The sequence below is a fragment of the Glycine soja genome, chromosome 10, assembly GCF_004193775.1.
Source record: "Glycine soja cultivar W05 chromosome 10, ASM419377v2, whole genome shotgun sequence".
Taxonomy (NCBI): Eukaryota; Viridiplantae; Streptophyta; class Magnoliopsida; order Fabales; family Fabaceae; genus Glycine; species Glycine soja.
The window spans coordinates 45491408-45513832 of record NC_041011.1 but is presented as its reverse complement, the minus strand read 5'-3'; the positions used below and the strand labels follow the sequence as shown (position 1 = coordinate 45513832).

The 22425-nt window shown below is 34.9% G+C and overlaps 1 protein-coding gene across 3 annotated transcripts; it reads left to right on the top strand.

Annotated features, from left to right (window-relative positions):
* Nucleotides 1–667: 667 nt before the first annotated feature.
* On the top strand, nt 668–22250 carry LOC114372578 (exocyst complex component SEC8-like). Of its 3 annotated transcripts, none has more exons than XM_028330218.1 (27): nt 668–790; nt 1354–1466; nt 2878–3090; nt 3834–4007; nt 4779–4880; nt 5833–5942; nt 6560–6733; nt 7109–7271; nt 7367–7473; nt 8794–9101; nt 9186–9349; nt 10770–10885; nt 11560–11630; nt 12459–12589; nt 12681–12730; nt 13318–13418; nt 14417–14529; nt 14732–14839; nt 18169–18366; nt 18516–18601; nt 19466–19646; nt 19752–19829; nt 20943–21044; nt 21163–21237; nt 21399–21494; nt 21582–21631; nt 21700–22250. In XM_028330218.1, the coding sequence occupies exons 2-27, from the start codon at nt 1425–1427 to the stop codon at nt 21785–21787; spliced, it is 3201 nt and encodes a 1066-aa protein (XP_028186019.1). In that variant the 5' UTR covers nt 668–790; nt 1354–1424; the 3' UTR covers nt 21788–22250. The 3 variants fall into 3 exon arrangements, with proteins under 3 accessions (XP_028186019.1, XP_028186020.1, XP_028186021.1); XM_028330219.1 differs by lacking the exon at nt 668–790 and adding an exon at nt 1175–1193; XM_028330220.1 differs by lacking the exons at nt 668–790; nt 1354–1466; nt 2878–3090 and having other exon boundaries at nt 3872–4007; nt 4091–4880.
* Nucleotides 22251–22425: the final 175 nt, after the last annotated feature.

The window sequence follows — 22425 nt, the reverse complement described above, 5'->3', positions numbered from 1 at the left end:
ATAAATAAATACATTTTATTAATTTATAGTTTACAAGCTATAAGTTATTTCAGTTTATTTATAATTTATTTTCTTGCCTTTTATATTTATTAATTTAATATACGTATTTTTTATCCTCCTTTTTCTTAACTGTTTTTACATTATTCTTTTTAACCACTTTAATACATTTGATTTTTATTTTAATTTTTAATAAACATATATCTTTAAAATTTATTAATTAACGAAAAAGTAAAACTATAATTATCTAAAATATATTTCTGTCAATTAAATAAATTATTTTATAAAAAATTTAAAATATATTTTCATGTCATGTCATTTTATTTTATTAATTATTTTTAGTATGCACTTATAACTTAATAAATTAATTTATAAATTAGTTTTTTTTATGAATAATTTGTAAATTAGCTTATAATTTAAAAATTGTAAATTATTTTAAATTTAAAAATTAAATATGTAATTATGTTAAATTTAAAAATTAAATATGTAATTATGTATAATCAAGACTCTTTAAAAATAAAATATTTCTATTCATTCACATTTACATAATTAAATTAAATAATAACAAAAACTCAAAAATGTTGTAAAAAAGAAATAACAAAAAGAAAAAAAAAACATTTTCTGTAATAAAAAATATAAAAACGAAAATGTTACCTTCATTCCTGAAGCCGTGAAGCGTGTGTTTCTGTTCGACTGTTTCTCACGCGCTGTCTCCACCTTGTATGCTGTGCGTCGTTCTCAACGCTTTGGATTCGTCGTTTTCGATTCGTTCTTCCCACACCTCCAGCTCCAGGTTGGATTCGCGAAACGTTCGATTCACCGCGCACACACTGAATAATCTCAATTTCGAGCTCAATTTTCTCGAGATCTTCCAATTCTGAATGCGTATTCCGAATTGTTACCAGCGCTTTTTTTCCCCCCATAGTTTTCCACTCTGAATTTCGAATGCTTCTGTGATGTTGCACCGCGTGACTGTTTCGTGCGAGTGAATTGCTAAAGAGCTCAACTGTAGTGTGCGCGTGACCGGGAATCAGGATCTGCTTCTTCTGATCGTAGTAGTTGAATCGTGTTTTTGGTGTTTCAGTTAATATCGATGCAGTAATGGACAACGAGAAATAAGCTCGAAATTGAGATTCAGTGTGTGCTCGGCGCAGTTTCACCGCGCACATGTTGAACTCTTGTTTTTTTAATATTGTGTAATTTTGCTTAAGAATTTTCATTATTCATTTCCGGTTAAAGTCAAGAGAATTCTTATTATTTGAGTGCAATTGTGTTTTTTTTATTAGTAGATAGTACTTAACTTTTATATCAAAAGAATTTGAGTTTTTTTTTAACTTGTATATTCAATCATTGCAGTTAAAGTTGCGGGTTGCTGGCGCAAGTGAATCCTATATTTTCATGGTGTGTGGAGACATTGAAGACTCAATATGGGAATTTTTGATGAGTTACCTTTGCCTTCAGAAAAAGCTGTAAGCTTTACTTTGTTCCTATTGAGATTTGTATTCATGACGAGATTAGCAGCCTTCTTGGCTGAGGGATTTTCTGCAAGTGATTCAATTTTAAGATCTTTTGGGCTTACTGCTTTGTGGTGCTCATAGATGTCCGGGATAGTTGTGTGGGAAAAACTCACTTGTTTAGGTTGAACAAAATTGCTTTATTTTCTATGATAAGATTGTATTTCCAATCTATTTCATCCTGTCTTTTGACAAAACACTACAACAATGCTTTTAATATCCCAACTTTAAACAGCTCCAAAACAATGGAGCAGTAAAACCATCAAGCCCATGAACCTTTTCCCATTCCATGCTTCAAACAACCTTTCTGAGGTATTTCAAACCTATGTACTTTTTCTTGAGAGATTGGATAACCTTTAATAAGTGAGCTTGTTGTACCTGCATCCTATTTTTCTTTAGCTAGTTGGCTTCAAGTCTTGTGAATCATATGGTGTCATAATATCCTTCAACTCTTGCTGTTTCACATTTTATGACTTTTGTAATAGAACATTTTCTTTATGATGTACTTCATTACATGTGAAGTTCTAATACTTTAGAAGATGATAATATTTGCAATCCACACAAATACTCCCTTGGGCATTGTTGGAAAGTTGCCTTAATTGCGATTACCCCTAACCCACGTTAATTGCAGCCTATCAGATTTGGTTGCTAGTGTCTCGAAAAAAGGGTTTGACAAGGCTGAGTTAAGTGTTGTAGTGTGTAGCTGTCGGTATGTTGGCTCTTAGGAGGTTGAGATCCCACATTGACTAGAGATAAGGCCTAAGTAGGGCTTATAAAGCTTAGGCAATGCTCACCTTACAAGTCGTAAGTCATTTTTGTGGGGTTGAGTTAGGTCCTAAGTTCAAATTATAAGAGACATGCATAGCTGGTATATGATGTAAAAGAATAGGGTGATGCTGGGTTTCGATCAGTGTAACACATTGCAGTCCTGGATTCTCAATGGTGGGTTTCAAGTATTTTTTTATGGAATTATTATCTTTATTTTTTGTTTTACTTGTATTGGCCCACATATTTTAGTCTGAAACAATGATACAAATCAAGCATTTTACCATAAATATATACTGGATAATGGATACATCAGAATAACTTCAATTTACAATTTGAATGTGTGATTATTCTATTTAAAATTGTCTAACAATGTATCTGTACATATATTAATAGTGTGTCGTGTTTTAAGCATTCTTTGAATGATTTATTGTTATTCATACTAAAGATGTCTTGACTGTAAACTTATAAATTAGAAGTCTAAATTATTTGCTCTGAAGCTTTTGTTGTTATGGACTTATGGTATTTCTTCTGCACTTAGTCATGCATACACTGTATGCTCATTCATGGTAATCTGTCTCCATGCTCCATTTGAATGCAGTATTTGAGAGAAGACCTCTCTAGAATAGATGAGAGTTGGGTTGCTGCTCGTTTTGATTCACTACCTCATGTTGTTCACATTTTGACATCAAAAGACCGTGATGCTGCCGCTCAATTTTTGAAGGAGCAAAGTGATATTATTGAGGAGGTTGTGGATGAAGTAGTACATTCCTATCATAGTGGCTTCAATAGAGCTATCCAAAACTATTCCCAGGTTTCTCTAAACTTCATTTTCTGTGATCATTTTCCATTGAAAATTCTGGATGTTTGAGTATGTGTATTCATGTATCCAGTGACAGTTGATAGTTTTCCCCCAAATGTCAAGTTTATATCATTGGCTAAAAATTTAAAAAATAAAAAAATTTGTCAGCATCTTTCTTTCTCATAATTTTTTTTGGTTATAAGACAAGGAAAATGACATTATTTTCTTAATTGTAATAGCAAATTTTTTGTACTTGGCTTCATTTCAAGCTTTTGCGGGATTGCATTTGTTGTTTTTAATTCCACTGCTCTTGTTTACTGTTGTTTTTTAAATGTATTATATACCATTGCATTTTCTTTTTCCTGCCTTGTTTATGACCTTTTAATCTAGTTTTTTTTCTCTCTCTCTCTATAATTACAATCTTAAGACACTTTCTTTTATAGGATCTGGAATGCAAGGTTGAAATATGAGAAACAAAGAAACAATCTTAACCAGGATTTCTTGTATTTTAAGAAATTAAAGTTGAGAAGGAATTATTAGATGTAAATAGAATGAAGGACATTTTATTTTATATTTAAATAGCAAATTGAAACTGTTTGTGGTTCCTTAGTTTTCTGTTTGATGACTTGAAACAGTTTCAATGATAGCGGGATTTGTTCAGCTTCTTCTACCTTTCATCTTCTTTAACTGTAGCTGAATTATAATTACTAGCATATCATTAATTACTGTTTGATAAATATTTTGTTTATCTCCAGATCTTGAAACTCTTCAGTGAATCCACTGAAAGTATATCTGTCTTAAAAGTAGATTTGGGAGAGGCCAAGAGGCGCCTTAGTGCCCGCAATAAGCAATTGCATCAACTATGGTATCGGTCAGTCACACTGCGACATATAATATCCTTATTGGATCAAATTGAAGACATTGCCAAGGTCCATCCTTTATTTTAGACATTTCTGATCCACTTGTGTGATTTTTGGTCAGTCAATGTGAATAAGATAATCTCATTTCCTAGGTTTAAACTTATGCTTGCTTGCTCTGATTATATATGCCCTGAGGTGGAGTTGCTTTGAGCTACTTACGCAGTTTGTGGTGTGGAATAAACAGATAAGTGCATTTGCATAATTGCATTTGCAGTTTTGGTATATATATAAAATGTTGCTTTAACTGCTAAAGAATAAGTAATTATATAAACTGTGTTTTTTTATCTGAAATCTGCAGTGATTTTCAATTGTCAAAGAACTACTTGACCTTAAAACTTAGTTCCTTCCTAAGTCAGAGAACATGAATTGCTTGCTTTGAACATGACAATTTATGTGAAAGCCCATTGATTGGGCTTTGAATGGAGATAAAATAGTGGCTAAAACTTATGTTACTAAAACTTTGTACTATTATGCATCAAAATTCTAATTGTTAGACTGATGATGACAAAGGACTATAGACATTTGGCCAACAGTGTTCTAATACTGTATCAAATAACTACTTGACCTAAATGCTCAAGCACTGAAGATCACTAATAATATCTTTTGAAAAATATCTGATGAGAGCAAATTATCTATGTGCTTATACATTTTGGATGCACACTGAGATTTCCATCTAAGTTTTTTGTTTGAAAAAAATTTAACACATGCTTTCTTTTCAATTACTCTGTTTAAAATAATCAGTTTCATAGAGGGTTTTGATTCTGAAGGTCTAAGATGCAGGTTCCGGCTCGCATCGAGAAACTCATTGCTGAGAAGCAATTTTATGCCGCGGTTCAATTGCATGTGCAATCAATACTGATGCTTGAGCGAGGCCTCCAAACTGTAAGATTTTAACTTACTATCATTATCCTATTTTCAGCATGCTTTGCTTAGAGGGCTTCTATAGTTCTAATTTTTGTTTCTTGTATTTATATGTTTTCGTAAAAGAAGTTTTTTTCCCCCTTCAGAGTAAAGGGAATGTACTTATCTTAAAGCCAAAAATAAACAATGAGCTAGACAGGCTTAAGGCCTATTTGGTTTGAGATTTTTTTTAATTTATTGTTCATTACAAAAATCTCATCTTGTTTTCAAATATTTGAACAAGAAATGATAAAGACAAGGTGGAATTTTTTGTAGTTATTGTGATTAGTGAAAACAGGAGATGAAAACAAATTTCTTAAATAAAACAGGCCTTAAAAAATACAAGTATACAACAAATCTGTGATGGCTCTCTGCATATTTGAAATGAATATTCCCTTAAAATGAACATGACTGTGAGCAAAGCACTAGAAAGATGATAATAATAATCCTTTTCTCTAACTAACATATGGAAGGGTGTCTGGAGAATGTTCTCTGATAGTTTGATTAGAAGTGCAGTTACTCTAAAATACAAAGGGTCTAGTAAAGGAAATTCCTAAAGAATATACAGTTAATTCCTAAAATTAAGTGTTAATGATTCCCGTACAATAAATAAAAAATCAAACCGCTGGCCTAATCTCTTAATTATAGTATTTAGTTCTGTCTATACAAGGAAATATTCTATTCAGGCCTATCCTCAGAGAATCTTCCAAAGGGCAAAGGGAAGGCTTAAAAAATTCATTTGTTTAGTTTGTATTGAACTTGCACCGAATGTCACTATTCTACATCTCATGTCTAGAGTATTGTTGTTTGATTACTTTTTCTTTGTTTTCTCTCATTGTTCATACTTCAAAATTTTCCACTTATTTAGTTGTCTTTATGAAAATTTCCATGAGCTTTTTGTATGTCATAATTATTTTTTTTATGTGTGGCCCAGGTTGGGGCGCTTCAAGATGTCCGTTCTGAGTTAACGAAGTTACGTGGAGTCCTCTTTTATAAGATTTTGGAGGATTTGCATGCCCATTTATACAATAAGGGTGAATATAGGTATTTGTTTTTCCCGTCTGATGTCTAACCTTAATTGTCATGCTGTGAGATATTGGATTATACTTTTCTGAAATGCTTTTTATGCTGTAGGCTATAGCTCATATTTGCTGCATATTTTTTGTCATGCTGTTTCTCACAGGCTCTGAAACTCTATTTTCTCTTTAGTTACTTTCTCTTACATTTTGTTTGCATATGTTCTTGTGTGGAAACATTTGGATGTCATTGATAGAATCAGAGAAAAGTAAGAAAGAAAGAGAGAAGGAAAGGTGATTGTATTGATAAAATCAACCCAACTAACAACAGATTACAAAGCTGTTTATATAGACAGTTACCCAACTGTAACTGTCAACTAACCTTGAGTTAGTTCCTAACAGAAAACTAACTAAGGAAAGACTAAGGTTAACATAACCAGACTTAACCAAACCAAAAAGAAAATGCACTATAGCTGGGCGAGTAAGTAGACTATCCTATAGTCATCGAGAATGTTCCTGGAATGTATAAGTTCAACAAATTTTTAATCTGACTGAGTAGTTTAAAGTATATGTATTCTTGAGTTTTAAGTTCTGTGAATTATTTATTTTGAGAAGTTAAATGTATTTGAACTGTAATTTGTGCAGTGCTGCTGGCTCAAGTTTGTTAGAGAATGATGACGAAATACCAACCACCACTGCTGTTGCACTTGCTGCACATAATTCACAACCTCTGTCTCGAAGAACAAGATCACTCAAAGGTGACAATCAGAATAATCTCCAGATTGATGGATCGTATAGGCCAGCATCTGTGGATGGAGGGTAATACTGATTAATTGAATTTATCAGTATTTTTACCATTTTTCTACTTGTTTTGTACTACATAAATCATGTTACTGATTTCCTATTGAAGCTTCATACCTTTTTTTTTTATCTTTGATAGTGTGTTTTGGTATGTGATTACCTTTTTTCCTCTGGCTCACTACTTTCCAAGGTTGATGTAACTGTCTGTTTTCCTAATGTGTCCTTTGAGTTGACTCTTCTTTACTAATATTAAATATAGCATCTAATATTAATTTAGAGATAATCTCCCAATTTTTTCCCATCTTGTATGTTTGTGTTAGTGTGCGTTTTGCGATTCTGGTTGCTGAATATACTTGTATACATATATTCAATGCCATCAAATGTGTATTTCAGTTCTTTTGATGGCCATGATGAGGCAGATTTGAATGAGGAAGCTACCTTAGATGGGAATATGGCAACAACGAGAATCAATGGTAATGATATACCAAAGGATTCCAACAATGCTCTTCGTCAAATGCCAACATGGCTCTCAAATTCGACACCTGATGAATTTCTTGTATGAGCCATTTAATTATATTGAATTCACAATGCTTCTTGAATTATGGTGACTTCTACTCTTTTGAACTGATGTTCTGAGATTCTTGTGCATAGGAAACAATTAGAAAAAGTGATGCTCCGCTTCATGTGAAGTATCTCCAGACCATGGTCGAGTGCCTTTGCATGCTTGGCAAAGTTGCAGCTGCTGGAGCTATTATATGGTTTGTTAATCTTCATAATATTTTATTTTTATTGAAAGACACTCTTATTATAATTTTATTCACAGGTGTTTCTAGCATAAGCATCAATATTGTATTATTTTGCACATCCCCTGCGTTTGTATTATTTTTTCTAACTGCATTTCATAATTGCAATTTTGGAGATTTTGGAAATGCTTTTTTAAGTTAAGCTTCTTTTCAAACTAACTTGCACACTTCTGTTGCTAGCATGATCTCTGCTCTCCATCTGAGTTTATGTTTTATATATGTTCAATCATCAACACCATTTCTGCAAAATTTTTTTCCACTTATCCTATTAAAAACAATTAATCCATTGTTATTTGCATTTTTAAAGCTTTTTATCATAATAATATCATTTTTTTTTTATCCAAAACAACGACATACTATTTCGTGCAAATCATACTTTATAGATGCTGGTACCCTCCCAATTCGAAGAAATGATGTGAATTTTGTAGCTGTCAGTCTTCTATATTCTCTTAAATAGCAGTGTATCTAAAATTCTGTTATTATTCTTTGCTTTTTATGAAAAACTATATTACATTATGCTCAACCTAAATGGTGATATCTGGTGCTAGTGTTTATTAGTCTAAGAATGCTATCACTGAAGGAAGATACATGTTAGATGTTGTGCAATAGTCTGCAAATGTATGGAAAGAAAGTTTGGTTCAATCCTAATTGTTACTTGTTTGGGTTTCTTTTCTTTCTGTGTGTGTGTTCTAGACTTCTAGTGGTTTGTTTTGGGACAAACTTGAAATTAAAATGCAAATCACCTTATTGGCGCAAAAGAACTGTACTCAAAACATGCATAGTCAGATTTTTTCATTGCATCTTCAAAGTGCATTGCACAGTGGTTTTGACATGTCTGTGTGTTACTGGACATATCATATCAATCCTCTCTTCTACTTGGCTGTTCAATCTTCAATTCAGATACCAAAAATAGTCATTCTCTCTTGTTTGACACATTTGGAGCTCTAGTCTTAAGTGCCATGATATGAATGTGGAAGTTCTGATTATATCTGTATATGCTTCCTAACATGAGTCAACCTGAACAAGGAAATGATTTTGTATTGACTAATTATTGGTGATCTAAATATTGTTGTGATAACATGCTGCTAAACTGAATAAGGATATTTGAATTGTAATTTTCTTCTTCTTCTGCTATTACTTCCCTATTATTATTATGTCTTTGGGTTCATGTATGTGTGTGGACTGTGTATGTCTCACCTTATTTTATTATCTTTTTTTTTTCCATATTTGCTTATGTTGGTGTATATAAGTTTTGCTGGTTTTATTGTATACCAGCCAAAGATTGCGGCCAACACTTCACGAGATAATTACATCCAAGATTAAAGCTCATGCAGAGCTTTTGAATTCATCAAGGTCTAGCATTGGTCAGGATTCCCAGGCTGGAACAGGTAATCTGCACTTCATAAAAGGTCAACTAGAAAGTTATCAGTTGCCAAAACAGAAGCGTAAGAATGGAATATCTATTGCTGGAACTCTGTTGGCTGTGAGCCCTGTATCACCTCTTATGGCTCCTGGTGGGAAAGCACAGGTTGCTGCTAAGGAGCTTCTTGATTCAATTTTGGATGCTGTTGTTCGAATATTTGGTGAGACAACAATTTTATGCATTCTCCTTTCTAGGTTAATCATTATTCTTAAAAGTAATTTTGCCATCTTGTGTAACTCTTTAGAGAATCATGTCATTGTTGGGGAGCTTTTGGAAGCAAAAGCAAGTCAGCATGCTGACATAAACACGCCAAAATCATTGCCAGTAGATGTAAATTGGAACCCTGATTCTGAAGCATCTCAAGTCACCGGAGGTTACAGCATAGGTTTCTCCCTGACAGTGTTACAGGTAGTCTATTTGAGGGCACTCGAAAGATATTTCATGATAGAAGTTAAAAAAATATCTTTAACAATTTAGTTAGGCTAGACATGGTTGGTGTCTTGGTCTAAGATACAAACCGTTTGCAATATATACGAAATATCAGTTATTGGATAGTTAATAGAAGTTTTAGTACACTTATATTTTCTCTGTACTTGCTAAATAAATCAGACACTGTCAAAAAGAAAAATAAAAGACACTGTCAGTGACCAATTTTCCTAAAGAGCTTAACTGTTAAGTGATAGCTGATGAATGGTTTTATTTCTAAAATACCCCCTTAATGAAGAGCCCTTTGAGCTTCAAGTGTGGACAATGCACAAGGTATGCTCAGGCTTACCCTCATCCTTGTGCTTCAATCCAACTTTTGTATAGATGAATAAGCCAATAAGGGCTGCAAGGATTGCACTGTTGACTACTTTGTTTGTAGAGGCTGTCACTTTGCTACCCCTTCAGTAACCAACTTTGTTAAAACTAAAAAGCTTAGGGCCCATTTGGCTTGGGAAAATGCTATCTATTTTCACTAAAAATTATGAAAATGTCACCTAGTTTTCACTTTGTGTCTTGTTGTTTTCAAATACTTGTTTAGTAAATGCTGTTATCACCATAGCTCCGTACATAATGACTCTAGGATGTAAATACAACAGTACCACTTGTACTGATTTTACTACTATATATAATATATTCATATTTTTGCTGATAAAAAAAAATCCTATCCATTATCTTTGAAATAGCTGTTATCACCATTTCCTAATCGATTATCTTTGAAATAGAAAATAGAGTAAAAAAGGTGTCATTTTTGTAATTATTAATGGAAACAGAAAATAAATTGAAATCATTTTCTCAAAATAAACAGGCCCTGAAGTTTTTAGGTAAAGGCTTAATGTGAATTGATTTATATCTAACACATTCATAAGTGGATTGAAATGCATGTTGGGGAGTGTCAACTGTCTAGCCACTACTAGAAAATATTACACTCCCTAATGGTTTTTGGTGTAACACACACACACATATTCCTTTTTACCCCCTCTTGTCCTATTTTATTAATATTAAAGCATGACATTTTGATGGCTGCATGTGGGTATTGTAGCATTGTGTTGTGCTGTCATGTTCAGTTTGATCATTTGTGACCAAATCAAAATACATTAAGTTTCTGTTTCAGTTAATGGCAAAGGGGGTTATTTTATATGAAACTAGTATGATCTGTAACGTGAATAATTTAGTATCCTGTGTGGTCATGTTCCATCTCACCTTTTGTGACAGAAACTTGTTAAGTTTCTGCTTGAGTTAATGGCAAAGGGGAACCTAATTTATGAGTCTGACAGGACCTAAATTATATGTTTATTTTTTAATTAATCTTTCATCTAATATTCCTTCACCCATGTTTTTATAGAGTGAATGCCAACAACTTATATGTGAAATTCTGCGGGCCACTCCTGAAGCAGCATCTGCTGATGCTGCTGTGCAAACAGCTAGGCTTGCGAGCAAAGTCCCTTCTAAAGATAAAAGGCAAGTGAATTGAATTTATATTGTTCTCTAATATAACATCTAACAGCAGTCTTTTCTCAATTCAAATTTTGAAATTGTTATTTATTTTGAACTATTGGATAGGATCATTTGAGAGGATGAGCCCTAGCGCAATGGTATGTTTGCAGCCTTGTGACATGTAGGTCACAGGTTTTAAATCCTGGAAACAGTCTCTTTGCTTGTGGGGATGTGGCTGCAAACATTACCCTCCTCCCCTGATCTCATCATGAAGGAGCCTTTTCCACCATGCCTCCCTTTTTTCATTGTATAGGGTTTACTAATTTTTGTATTCTCTACTTCTAATTAATGACCTATGGTTTGCAACTCTAATGAGGAGGCATCAAGTTACTCCAAGAGTAACTTTAAAAGAGTTACTTTCCATCCTCATCTTTTTTTTTTAATATAACGGTCAAAGACGAGTTACTAAACTTTCCCATGAGAATAAAACTTTATCGGGAATAAACATATTATTCCTAGGAAGGTTGATTAATAACCAAACATATTTTATAAAATTTTCCAGAAATCCTATTCTTGGGATTCTCATTTCCAGGAAAGTGATTTAGTTTGAGTTGAAATGGAAGATTCCCTGTACCTAACTGACACCACCTTGAGTTTGTATGATGTATTTAATGGTTAACATTTCTTATTGATTGCAGGGATGGATCTGAAGATGGTCTTACCTTTGCATTTCGCTTTACAGATGCTTCAATATCTATTCCTAACCAGGGTATGATAAATTCTATGAAAGAAGTAAAATAAACTTTCAAATTATGATGGATGAAAGAATCATGTTGCTGTAGGTTTCCACAGTTATTATTAAGATATGCTATATGATTTTGATGAAACTTGCATAATTTGCATAAATTATGCACACTAGAGATGTACCAATGGATTTACAAAAGAAGACTTTCCTTGATTGGATTTAGTTAGATTCATTGACACAAGATTTCTGATAATTGAGCTTTGGAATGATACTTGCATAGTCCAGATGAGTCATACTTTAGATTCATGGATGTGGATAACACCTTGCTTCCTCTATAATTTTTTTTCTGAAAGATCCAGATAAGTCTGCTTTTGAGTCTGAGAATAAATTTTGTACAAATGTCATCATTAATGTTTAAGACTGTTAGCAATTTTGGATAGAACACAAATGAGCTAGTGCTGATATTAGGGAACAATTTTTTATAGGCAATATTAGGAAGCATTTGCCTTCTGGTTATTTATGTGTCTACAATTCTATATTGATTTTCTGTAAGTTTATGAAGATACTCCATTTCTATGGTACGCTTTTCTGATGTGGTACATGTTTCATGTCTCATGTCTGTAATAGCTTTAATTTGTAAACCACTTATGGGAGTTTCTTGTTTCTTTTATTCTTGATATTATTTTTATTCTCTACTTGCAGTTTATGATCTAATGAGGAATCATTGTCTCTAAAACACCATAATTTATTGCACATGATACATACTCATGTTTTTCTTTATCATTTACTTGTTTATTTAGATGCTAATTTCTTTTCATTTCAACATTTATGGCATGTTGCATTAATATTCAGGAGTTGATCTTGTTCGCCAAGGTTGGAGTAGGAAGGGTCCCAATGTGCTTCAAGAGGGTTATGGTTCTGCAGCAGTTTTGCCTGAGGAGGGCATATATTTAGCAGCATCCATATACCGACCTGTGCTTCAGGTGTTGCATATTGAATTGCCATACTCCTTGTTGTGTAAAGTTTTGATCATGTTCCTTGTCGTGTTTGTTGTTGACCTGGTTCTTTGTGCAGTTCACGGATAAAGTTGCTTCAATGCTGCCAACAAAGTATTCCCAACTCGGGTGAGCTCAGAAATTTTGCAGTCTGTCCAATTTTTTAAATTCTTACTCAACCCTACATAACTAGCTTGTGAGGTGAGGACTGCCCAAGCTTTATAAGCTCTATTTAAGCCATATCTCTAGTCAATGTGGGACCAAACCACCACCCTTGAGGCTGCAATTATGGCAGCCCCAAAGAAGCCGCAACTAAGGCAGTTGTCCAACACCCTTCGTGCCCAGTGCTATAAGTATGGAGCGTGTGGCAAATGCAGGTGGCCCAACAATGGATCTTGGATAGGCTTTGATACCAAGTTGAAAGGAAAAGAACTGTATATTAATTTTGTATTGCATTCTCTAATTCTCACTTTTATAGGGTAAACAACTATGACTATAAAAGGAAATAAATAAATACTGTACAAGAGAATGTTTTACATTGGTTCTGCATATCATCCATATATAGAGACTATTGATAGACTTGATGTCTAGACTTACTGTACAATCTCTTGCTAATTGGTTCTGAACAACAATGATATTTCTTTTCAAGCTCAAATTTTGTTGCTATCTAACTCATTAATGTTAATTGGTGGTGGTGTTGACTTTGTCAATTGCAGCAATGATGGGTTGCTAGCTTTTGTGGAGAACTTTGTGAAGGACCACTTTTTACCAACTATGTTTGTAGACTACCGAAAAGGCGTACAGCAAGCCATATCGAGCAAGTCTTTATACTGTTCTGACTGTTCATTCTTTCTCTTATTTGAGCACTATGCTTGGCTCCTATTTTGGTCTATTGTGCATCTTAATTATTTTTTTTGGAAACATCCAAGTTGTAGTATGTCAATTATGTGTTGAAAGAGTATTGAAGTTAGCTTTGTCTGAAATGTTTGATGTAAATGGTCATTCTCAATTGAAGGTCTTATTGACAATTACTTGTGTGATAAATATTATCCAGCCCAAAATATAATAAAAAATGTCTGAAGCAAATTTGGTTTCCGTGAAAGTTTCTGTATCCTAGTTTAAACAAGTTGGTATTACTCAACTATGGATGGAAGTTAAGTAATTCCAAGTTGTACCTATCATAGTTCTAGTCATCATTTACCTAAGACTTGTTCCCTTGCTGCTGGATTATCCTGTCCTAAGGCAATTCCATTCTCACACACACAAAATATGGAGCATGCATCTCTGAGTGTTTAGAGTTTTAACTGTTGAAGTTGTGCATAGTATTTATGTTCTTGTAAGCACAGACTTACTGTTACATGTTAATTTGTTAGGAGAATTAATATAGTGGATCAATTTTGTAAAAAATATCACAAAAAAGAAATGGTTAAACTTGTCATAGAGTGGTGAATCAACTGTTCACAGGACCCATTTTTCTTCATAGAATGAAGCATAGATTGGTCTTTTAATATTGTTCTCCCTAATTTGTATATAGACATTTTGCAGAACTTAACTTGCTGCCACATACGGCATTATATGTTATTGTTTGAAGCTGGTAGAAACTTTCAATCTTAAATTTAAAAGCTAAAGAAGTTGCACAATTTGATATGATAGCATACTTTATTTGGTATACAGGGATGTTATTCGAAAATAAAATAAAATTAACCATAATTCTTTCATATTAAAAAATGGCATGATTGTTGATGACTGATTTTCCCTTAGATTGTGCCATCATAAGTTTGTTTTAAGATTTGATCTCTGCATATAAACTTTTAGGTCCAGCTGCATTTCGTCCAAGGGCACATGTTGCTACTACTTACACTTCATCAATTGAGAAGGGTCGACCTGTTTTACAAGGATTATTAGCTATAGATCACTTAACAAAGGAGGTAAATTTTAACTTGGATAATAATCTTACTAAGATATGATGCTTTATTCTTCTATATTAAGCACTGGAAGATATGATGCCTGGACTAATAGTTTGTGTTTGGACATTATTTTATTGACTATACTTGATTGATGCTTTGCATTTCATTTGATGGTTAGAGAACATGGATGTGTTCCCTAACTTTTGTATCTATTTTATTCTAGGTGCTTGGCTGGGCACAAGCAATGCCCAAGTTCTCTAATGATCTGGTGAAGTATGTGCAAACTTTTCTGGAGAGGACTTATGAAAGATGCCGAACTGCATACATGGAGGTATTTTTCCCTTTTTTGGATAAAAAAACTTTTAATAGAATGAAAAGAAACTGCCCGACTATGATGGATATACAATCCTCTCAAGGAATATAAACAAAAAACAAAGAATACATCCATAAACAGCAGCATTATTAGAAATATGACACGTGCTCATGGTGCCAGACAAAGCCAACTGTTTGAAACAACCACTAGCTGATCATCATAAAGAAGCTAAGAACACAATTCTATGACCAAATGGTGAGGAGTTTGATCCTTGCTGCTCCTGTTGTTTGTTAAACTAGCAGTATGCCCGTGCTCTGCACATGGCAGAAGAGAGAAAAAATACAGTGGCTCAAATTGCATGTGGAAGTGACATGTGACAGTTGCTGGATGGTTTTTATATATGTATAGATAGATTAAGTTTCAGAAGTATGGTCTGGTGATTGTCACATGAGGGATAACCAACAGGCCATACTGATTTGTTACATGAGGGGACTGTACGGTAGAAGGTAGCACCCTCAAAACTTTCTGAAATTCATTGAACACCCTAACTCTTTTTGTTTCTTTAGAATATAATTTAAACCTCTTGAATTTGGGTTGAGCCTAACTCAACCTCAAAAGCTAGCTCATGAGGTCTCATGCCCAGGATTGGACATTAGGACTGATTTTATTTTTTATATTGTACTGGGAAAGCTACAGAGTCAAGTAGATTGCCCTGGAAAAACTGCAGAGCCAGGTAGATTTTAGACAGTTGAGGGTGACCTAATATTTTTTTTTTACTTAGCAAAAGTAGTATTGTATTATATGATAGCCAGTACAAGTTGTACTGATAAAATTACACATTGGGCCAAATATAGCAGGACTATGGTTCCCTAATACAGAATATCTAAATGGAATTAGGAAACCATAATTCTGGCAGTTTGCTTGGCCATAATTACCCAACATACATATAGGTTCCCCCCCTTAATCACCTAAATGCCTCTTTCATATTGCTGGACCAGTGTTGAAATGATATGTCAAAATCCTTATTCAGATTTTTTTGCCAAGTCCAGCAAAGAAAAACTGCATCGTCCAGTATCTTGCTACCGTTAAAGTTGTCCCCTTCAAAAACAATGTTATTTTGATGCTGCCAAATACTCCAAGTCAAGGAGATCTGAGAGCTATAGCCTTTTTGATTCCAAAGCACGTGTTGGAGGAAATGCAATCTTTGTCTCTGAGGAAGTGGTCTTGAGGATTTTGTCCACGATATTGATTCCCACCAGAGTGGCATTACCTTGCTGCAACAAAAGAATAGGTGTGTTGCATTCTCATCTGTATATTTGCAGAAAGGACATGTGGGATCATTTATTTCCACATTTCGCCTGCGCAAGTTCATTTTTGTTGGTAATCTATCCCTGAGTAGTCTCCATGTGAAAAATGCAGCTTTACTAGGGGCCTTGACCTTTCACAACTCAGTAAAAACACCATCCTGATTTTCATCAGTTTGGGTTGACATAAGCATCTTGTATCCGCTCCTTGCTGAATATACACCTGATGCATTTGCCTTCCAAATCCACTAGTCTTCTCGGTCTGAGTAAATGCTGATATCTTCTAAGTCTTGTAGGAACTTTACAGCCATCTCTATCTCATCATCGAAAAGTTGTCTTCTCCATTTAAAATCCCATTCCCAACCTGTAGCTGTGAAGGTGCCCATCATCTTTATGAGATGTTGTTGCTGTTTGGACACAGAGAACAGTGTGGGGGTATTTCACCTTAAGTGGTACTCCATCATCCTTCCATCCATCCTCTAAAAATTTGGCCTTTTCTCCACAACCCACTTTCCATTTTATCCCTTTATCAAAAACGTTGCCATCTGCACCAGAGGGGTCTCTAATATTTATATCCTTCCACCATGTTGATACTCTACTGCCCCTTGTTGCTTCCTCCAAATTCCTCCAGTTGCCATATTTTGATTCCAATAATCTAGCCCATAATTCACCTTTGTTATGGAAGAAACTCCATTTCCACTTTCCAAGGAGTGCATAGTTAAACTTCCTTAGATCCCTGATCCCTAATCCACCTTTCTCCTTTGGTAGGCACACTCTCATTGCAAATGAAATAATCCATGAAGCAAAGTCAAGAAATATGCCGTGTCTGATTTTTAAAGCAGATTTTGAAAAGGCTTACGACTCAGTCTCTTGGGATTTTCTGCTATATATGCTGAGGAGGATGGGCTTCTGTGAAAAATGGATATTGTGGATTGAGGGCTGCCTAAAATCAGCTTCTATCTCTGTATTGATCAATGACAGCCCTTCGTCCGAGTTTACCCCACAAAGAGGCCTAAGACAAGGGGACCCACTAGCTCCGCTTTTATTCAACATTGTTGCGGAAGGACTAAACGGACTGATGAGAGAGGCGCTGAAGAAAAATCTGTTTCTAGGCTTCCTAGTGGGTAGAAAAGAGGTGGAGGTTAGCATACTACAATATGCAGATGATACACTCTTTTTTGGGAAAGCATCCATGGAAAATGTTAAAGCGATCAAGGTGATCTTGAGAAGCTTCGAACTTGCCTCAGGACTCAGAATCAATTTCTCAAAGAGTTGCTTTGGGACAATTGGGATGTCAAAAAGTTGGAAGGAGGATGCTGCTAGGTACTTACATTGCAGGGTATTGGCCATACCATTTCTATATTTGGGCCTCCCGATTGGGGCAAATCCAAGGCGGTCCGACACATGGGATCCTATAGTCAAGAAATGTGAGAGAAAATTGACAAAATGGAAGCAAAAGCTGTTATCTTTTGGGGGTAGGGTAACACTCATAAAGTCGGTCCTAAATTCTATTCCTATATATTTCTTATCTTTTTCAGGGCTACAAACAAAATTCTGGACAAACTGGTGTGGATTCAGCGGCAATTCTTGTGGGGTGGAGGTATGGAGGTGAAGAAGATAGCATGGGCAAAGTGGGAGGGTGACCTAATATAATATCTATGATAGGCTTTGATACCATCCTAAATTTGGGATGAGTCTAACTTAACCTCAAAAGCTAGCTCATAAGGTGAGGATTGCCCAAATCTTTATAAGCTCTGCATTGGCCATATCTATAGTTGATGTGAGATCTCAAGAACCCCCTTAAAATTTATAGTCCCAATCCTTTCCCCCAAACAATTGTCTGGTTACACCTCTGCCAGCACCCAATAGAAGCTTTTGGTTTATGTTGGTTCTTGAGATTATTTGATATATAACTGTTTATGTACCTGCTCTTAAAAGCTCAAGCATTTAGGTAAGCTGATCATTGGCATATCTATATATAGTTGTTTACTCTTGCATGGTGGCCTTCGCTATCTTCTAACATGTTTGTCAATTATATTGCAGGCTGTTCTTGAGAAGCAGAGTTATATGCTTATTGGGAGGCATGATATTGAGAAGTTGATGAGGATTGACCCCTCAAGTGCATATTTACCGAATCTGCTTGGTCAGTTAAATGTGGAAAGTAATTCATCTGATGCTGAAACAATTGAGGCTGAATTAGAACTTAGTGAATTACTGCTAAGTTTGCGTCCTATTAAGCAGGTTTGGTTTTCTGTGTAATCTAACAAATTACTATTCTTGCTTGTTGATATAATTTTCTTCCTATTTTTTAGTGGAATTTTACTGAACACCTTGGGGTTCCTTCCTATTTATTATGCTTCTCTGGTGACTTTGTTGTATTTTTGCTTCAGGAAAACCTAATCCATGATGACAACAAACTTATTCTGTTGGCATCCCTTAGTGACTCATTAGAGTATGTTGCAGACTCTATTGAAAGGTGGGTTTTCTACATGCTTTGCAATTTAGACAATGTTTTAATTGTGTATAAAGCAAGTATATATGCCATGTTATCAGTATGGCAATTCAGATTGTAGGTTCCACGATCTGTAGGTTTTGGGTGGTGGAACAATCCCACTCCCAGCAAGAAACTTGCTTTGATGGCATTGTGGAGGGATTGCAAAGATTGGTAGAATGATGCAAATGCAATATTGCAAATCATACTCAAACAATTTACAGTTGGGGGAAAAAAAGAAAGTGTGGACACACCCCACCCCAAGCAGCCAAGAACCCTTACTCCTTTGCTAATGTGCAAATCCATTTGTGAGAGGCTCCGTAGGTTGCAATGTTTTCCTTGGACTCAACTGGGTCTATGGGTGACTTTGCAACCTGTGAGCCTCTGGCCAGTGTGCTACTTTGATTTGGTTCAATAGTGTCCGAGGTTCATGAGAGCTGTCTTTGATTGAGTACTAGGCTTGCATTTGGGCTAGGCCCCTGAGCTGCTACTGTGGATTCCCCCTGTTCTTGGATTTTTCAGTGCCACAGCCTGTGAAGGCTTGATTTGTGCTGCTTCTATAACTCTACTTGTCTGTTAGTGGGCTTATACTTCTTACAAACTCAAATCACATCTGTCAAGCATTTTGAATTGGAAAATGTTGTGATAATGGCAAGATCTGAGTTAGGCAAATCTTGTATGTAATCAGCATACATACCATTCTTTCCTTAATGAGCAGTATGGAGTTGGGTTGGTTTTACTGGTTTCATAAATGAGAGAAATTGAGCATCATATGCTCAAGTAAGATCCCTCTCTTCAAAATATAAGAGCATTATTTGTGGTACTTTAAATTCTCTGTTAAATTTGCAGGCTTGGACAGACAACTCAAAGAGCATCAAATCATGTTGGGGGAAAATACCATCACAGTCATTCAGACAGTGCACCTACAAGGAGTTTAGTTTCATTTGCTCAAGATTATAGGAAACTGGCAATTGATTGCCTTAAGGTTTTACGCATAGAGATGCAATTGGAGACAGTATTCCATATGCAGGTTTGTCTCTCACTTGTGAGGTTATTTGTCTCTGTTGTTGAATTGAAGGTATAAAATTTTTTAATTAAACGTGTCCAACTTAACTGAGCATCACAATTTGAGCAGGAAATGGCAAATACAGAATACTTGGATGACCAAGATGCTGAAGAGCCGGATGACTTCATCATTTCGCTCACTGCACAGGTGTGTCTTTCTATCTTTGTATGTTTTGTCTTCATGAAGTTCTTAGTTGTATCCTGGGATGGATATGGAAATGAACCATTGGGAGTTACAAGAGTAATACTATGTTGTAACTGGACATGGTTTCTCATAGGTGATTTTCTGAGTTTCTGCACAGCCTTCGGATGTTTCATGATCATCCTGTTTTATACTCCTTCCTTTGAATTTTTCAAATTGATCAAATTTAGGGATAATTACAATTGATGAAATCTTATTTAACAAATTTTCTACTAGCACAAAATTAACCAAAGTCAGGATTTATGGGGAAACTCAATTGGTATTCTGTTGACAATTAAACACTCTTTGTCCATGCTTAATCCAGAATTAAGAAAGATGGTAAGGTTCTGGAAGAATATATTTTAAATGCTAAGAAGTAATGCATTGTGTGTTTTTTTTGTATTGGAAAATGTTAATTTGTTAGTTTTGTTAGAAATGTCAGTTGGGGGGATTCAAAACTGTGACATGTCCCCCCCTTCCTTCTCCCTTCACCCTTCCCCCACCACTGGGCCAACCTTGTATCACCAAGAAGTAACGCATTGTACATTTCTAATTAAGCTCCTAAAATTTATTGCAAGTTCATTGAGCTAAAATTTGAACATGAAAGTGGTAGCCATGTCAGTAGATGGTAGTGGATCTGGAGTGTATATTGCTATATACACACAAGGTTTTGCCTTGCAGTGATTTGAGTTTTGAGGTTTGTAAATTCTGAATCCATTGATTCCTTCCATGGAACAGGAATTGTGGTTTGAGGTGTTTAAGATAGTAAGATATGGTTAATATTTAGCGCATATATGCATCAAGACCAAATGAAACCTTGACAACCTAGCCAGACTGCATATTCCTTGACTAGGAAATGATGGAATGACTAAAATACTGTTATAACGCAAGGTGTTAAAGTTAAACTAAATAACTTGTAATAGCATCTTATTAAAGCTACTAACCCATAAATTCTAAATTATATGATTTAGTAAGACTATGAAATGTTAGTATCAACCCCAATTTTCTAAAGTAAACAATCTACTACAATGTGCTTATGCAAGTCATACTGTATATTTATCTTGTTAATGCAATCCCCAGATAACACGAAGAGATGAGGAAATGGCTCCTTTTATTTCAAATGCAAAGCGGAATTATATATTTGGTGGAATTTGTGGGGTTGCAGCAAATGCATCTGTCAAGGTGTGATTCTTTTTTAGAGTTTTTCTTTAATGTTTGGAGCTGTATTTTTCAGTTAAATCATTTCTATCACTTCCTTTCTTTTACTGCTAATGATAGAGTGCTCTTATTTTCTTATTAGGCTTTGGCGGATATGAAATCCATAAATCTTTTTGGTGTTCAGCAAATTTGTCGAAATGCTATTGCATTAGAACAGGTAATTAATGTTTCTCAGTGATATATATATATATATATTGCTTGTTGAATATAACTTTCAAGAATGTACAACTGTACTTTCAGAGAGAATTAGAACTTAGGAAAATGTAAAAAGCACATAATGAAATTTGACAGCCATAACAATTTTGGATGGTGGTACAGGCATTGGCAGCTATTCCATCCATAAATAGTGAAGCAGTGCAACAGAGATTGGATCGAGTCCGCACCTACTATGAACTATTGAACATGCCATTTGAGGCAAGTCAACTCAACTAATGGCTTCCTCCATGTTGTTTGTAATTTTTGTCGTGTCATCTTATCTTTGTATTCCTATTCCTGTTGCAGGCTTTGGTTGCCTTCATTACAGAACATATACACTTGTTCACCCCTGTGGAGTAAGTATATGCAAATTTTAGTTGTTAATACCCTTTTATGGAATTATATTGACACAATATTTCTACAGGTATGCCAAGCTTCTTAATGTTCAGGTTCCTGGAAGGGAAATTCCTCCTGATGCACAAGATAGATTATCTGAAATATTATCCGTGTAGAATGTTCTCTTTGGTTCCCAGAATTTTTGGACTGTTGGGGTGCTTGCATCAATTAGATTTCTGATTCATATTTCTGAAAAAATGATGATGCAGCAAACCGATGCCAGTGTCCGATCTTACAGCAAATTACAACCGAGTAGACTACCAGTGAAAAGATGGTTTTGATTCTGCCCTTGGTGATAGCAATTCCATTTGCTCACTCAATTGTTTGTAATGTAATGGTGATGTCAATTTTCGTTGCCGCCGTTGCCTTCCTTTTGGGTTAAGTCGCTCGCTCGCTCTATTTTTTTTGGGTATTGAGTTTGCGTGTGATGAGCAATTTCATTCAAGTCAATATGAAGAACAACCTGAAATTCACATGTATATTTTTCATGCTAAACTTATTGTATATTTACTTTCTTCAACTGTGTGGCCTATTCTAGTGTAAATGAAATTTTGTCGAGGGATTCCCTCTTGATTTTCATATCCGACTCGAATCTTCTTGCACTAATATTAATAGCAATTAAAACACAACTAATATTGTATTGTGGTTATTGAATAGGTGATCCATCATTAAAACCCCAAGCCTCAAATTCAAATGTGCATTTTCTTACCTTCGTGGTGATTTGGTAGGTTGATGAATTTTAGGTGATGAACTT

Coding starts and splice junctions, on each gene's coding strand:
- LOC114372578 (XM_028330218.1), top strand. CDS start 1,425: ATGGGAATTTTTGATGAGTTACCTTTGCCTTCAGAAAAAGCT. Junction 3,091..3,833: donor CTATCCAAAACTATTCCCAG/GTTTCTCTAAAC, acceptor GTTTATCTCCAG/ATCTTGAAACTCTTCAGTGA. Junction 7,474..8,793: donor GCTGCTGGAGCTATTATATG/GTTTGTTAATCT, acceptor ATTGTATACCAG/CCAAAGATTGCGGCCAACAC.